Genomic DNA, 2,521 nt, shown 5'->3' with positions numbered 1-2,521 from the left:
TTTCATCCATAGCAGCAGAAACACTTACAGAGAAAAATAAATACTGGTGATGCTCAGTTCCTGCACTGGGGGAGAGGGGTCCTGAGGATGTAACTTGGAGGGGCTCCAAGGTCAGGGGAGAAGGGTCCTCCCATTTGACAGTAACTTTCACCTTGCTGTCCCTTCCCCAAATCCAGAGCAGCTAGCTGTTTGAAAGAAGCCGCTCCCACCTTCCCCTCCCCAAACCACCAACTCACCTGTTGCAGAAACAAAAATGCACAGACCCCAAGGGAAATAACCCCCTAGCTAGCCACTAAGAAATGAACAGAATCTACCACACCTGAGGTTACTTGGGAGTGTGGCCAGCTGGGACCCAAAACTCCTATTTCCCTGAACGTTAACAATGGTTCTGAAAGGTCTTGGTTTGGACCTATCTCAACCACCGTCACTTGGGTTTGCCCTCTTGGTGAAGTGGGAACTAGCCTGGATCACCCTTTTATTTCTGGTGCATTTATGATTGTTTCCAAATTTTTAAACCAATATCATTGCGAGTGAGCCAGGAAGTTACTTCTCCAAGTAGCACTTCAAATTAGAAGAAAAGCTACGACACAAGTGCAGGGTTCCAACCGTTGCAACAGGACCTGCAAACAGGCTCGCACCACCCCCCAGACACCAAGAAGCATCTCCCAGCCATACATCCACATGGACTCTTACATGGTCTCTCCTAGCAGAGGTAGCTGGGGCAGTTGGGGAGTGGGGGATATCAATCTCCTATCAACCTGTGATCCCTGTTTAAAATACACTAAAAATACATTAGTAAACATTGCTGTTTACAGAAATAGAAATCATTTCTGTTTCCAAAGGCCTCTCACCATCCCAGTCTTGGACATTTCCAAGACTGCCACCCCTGACACCCTCTCCAAGGTCCGCCCTGGTGGGTGGGTAAGACACTAGAGTCCTTTGAGACTGAGAGCTCCTTAGGCACCTGAGAATTCCAGTTTCACATCTCTGGTTCCCATGGAAGGGAGACTCTTCAGGACTCTGGAGAGTACCGGGGTTCATCCCTTTTTATCAGTTCCTGGGGGCTGTCTTGAGGCAAACCCCCCTTTTTTGGATGATATACGTGTTGTAAGCATTCCTGCTATTTTCGGGCCCACAGTCCCTCCCCAGAGTCCAACGTGCCTGCCTGGACCCACTCTCAGAGCGGAGAAGCCAGTCTGTGCCTTGGTCTAATCACTCTGGGAAAGAGGGATGGGCAGAAAGAAAGCAAGGACAATGGTCTGGGGGATCGTCCTTGAGGGGACAACTAACAGCAATGACTGTCAGACAAGCAGGTGGTAAAGCTGAGCACCTGCCCGGGGACGGAGCCGGAGCTGTCCACCAGGTTGGCGGGTTGCGAGTCGACGCGGGGAGTGCGACGGCGCCCCCGGTACTCGATCATGTCGGGATGATAGGCTGGGTGGCGGCGGGCGTGCTTGGTCAGGTGGTCGCTCCGGGAGAACTGCTTGGGGCAGAGGGGGCAGGAGAAGCGCTTCTCGCCCGTGTGCGTCCTGTAGTGGCGGGCCAGCTCGTCGGAGCGCGTGAACTTCTTGTCGCAGTCGAGCCAGTCGCAGGAGAAAGGGCGCTCACCCGTGTGGGTGCGCTGGTGGGACTTCAGATGTGATGACTTGTAATAAGCTTTGTTGCAGCCCGGGAAGGGGCAGCGGTGGCGCTTGGCAGCAGGTGTGACTGGCCTCCGACGGGGGCCTGGACCCGTGGCGGGGGCCGGGCCCGCCCCAGGGGCCACGCCGGAGACCGCGCCAGGGTGGGCAGGCACTCCCGGGATGGCTGGCGCGCCAGGGACCGCGAGCGCGCGGGAGGAGTGCTCGGGTCCGGAAACCTCGGCCGCGCTGGTGGCCGGGATCAGCTTGGAGCACAGGGTCGGGCCGGAGCACGGGGTCGGGTCGGAGGAACCGGACGAGGCGCGCAGAGCTTCCCCCGAGTACTCTCCAAAGCACCCCCCAGAGCCGCCGCGCAAGTCAGCCAAGACGCTTGCAGCCAGCAGGTGGGGCGCGGCGCCGCCCGCGCCGGGGCTGGGGGCGGGGACCTGGGGGAACGGGGGGACCGACACGGGCCCCGGTGGCCCCGGACCCGGCAGAGCGGACTCCGGCGGCGCCGCACCCACCTCCGAGCTTGCCGCTCCGCCCGCGCCCTCGGGGTCCGGCAGGCGGCGGTGAACCACGGCACCCGCGGACATGGACACCAAGCACTCGGCGGCGAAGTAGTCCAGGCACGCCACGGCAGCCGACATGCTGGCGCCGCCGGCGCGCGCCGTCCGAGCGCGGCCGGCCGCGGGCGAGAGAGTTCTCGGGAGCGTCCGTCCCGCAGCCTCGGAGCGAGAAGCAGGAGGCCCGGTGCGCGCCGCCCGCCACCCGCCGCCGCCGCAGCCGCCGCCGCCGCCGCCGCCGCCGCCCGCGCGGCGCCCGCCCCGCCTGACGCGCCCCTGACGCACCGGAGCCCGCGGGGGCGGCGGGACCCGCCCCGGCCGCAGGACACCCCCTCG

The 2,521-nt window shown here is 61.8% G+C and overlaps 1 protein-coding gene across 1 annotated transcript; it reads right to left on the bottom strand.

Moving 5' to 3' along the window:
• Nucleotides 1-1,285: 1,285 nt before the first annotated feature.
• On the bottom strand, nt 1,286-2,269 carry KLF14 (KLF transcription factor 14). The gene has a single exon (XM_060305043.1). The coding sequence runs from the start codon at nt 2,267-2,269 to the stop codon at nt 1,286-1,288; it is 984 nt and encodes a 327-aa protein (XP_060161026.1).
• Nucleotides 2,270-2,521: the final 252 nt, after the last annotated feature.

The sequence above is a fragment of the Globicephala melas genome, chromosome 9, assembly GCF_963455315.2.
Source record: "Globicephala melas chromosome 9, mGloMel1.2, whole genome shotgun sequence".
NCBI classification, from domain to species: Eukaryota; Metazoa; Chordata; class Mammalia; order Artiodactyla; family Delphinidae; genus Globicephala; species Globicephala melas.
Note: the sequence above shows the minus strand (reverse complement) of the source record. Positions and strands in the feature narration are given on the sequence as shown.

What these genes read in the sequence shown, in the direction of transcription:
- KLF14 (XM_060305043.1), bottom strand. Translation starts at nt 2,269, where the DNA reads ATGTCGGCTGCCGTGGCGTGCCTGGACTACTTCGCCGCCGAGTGCTTG.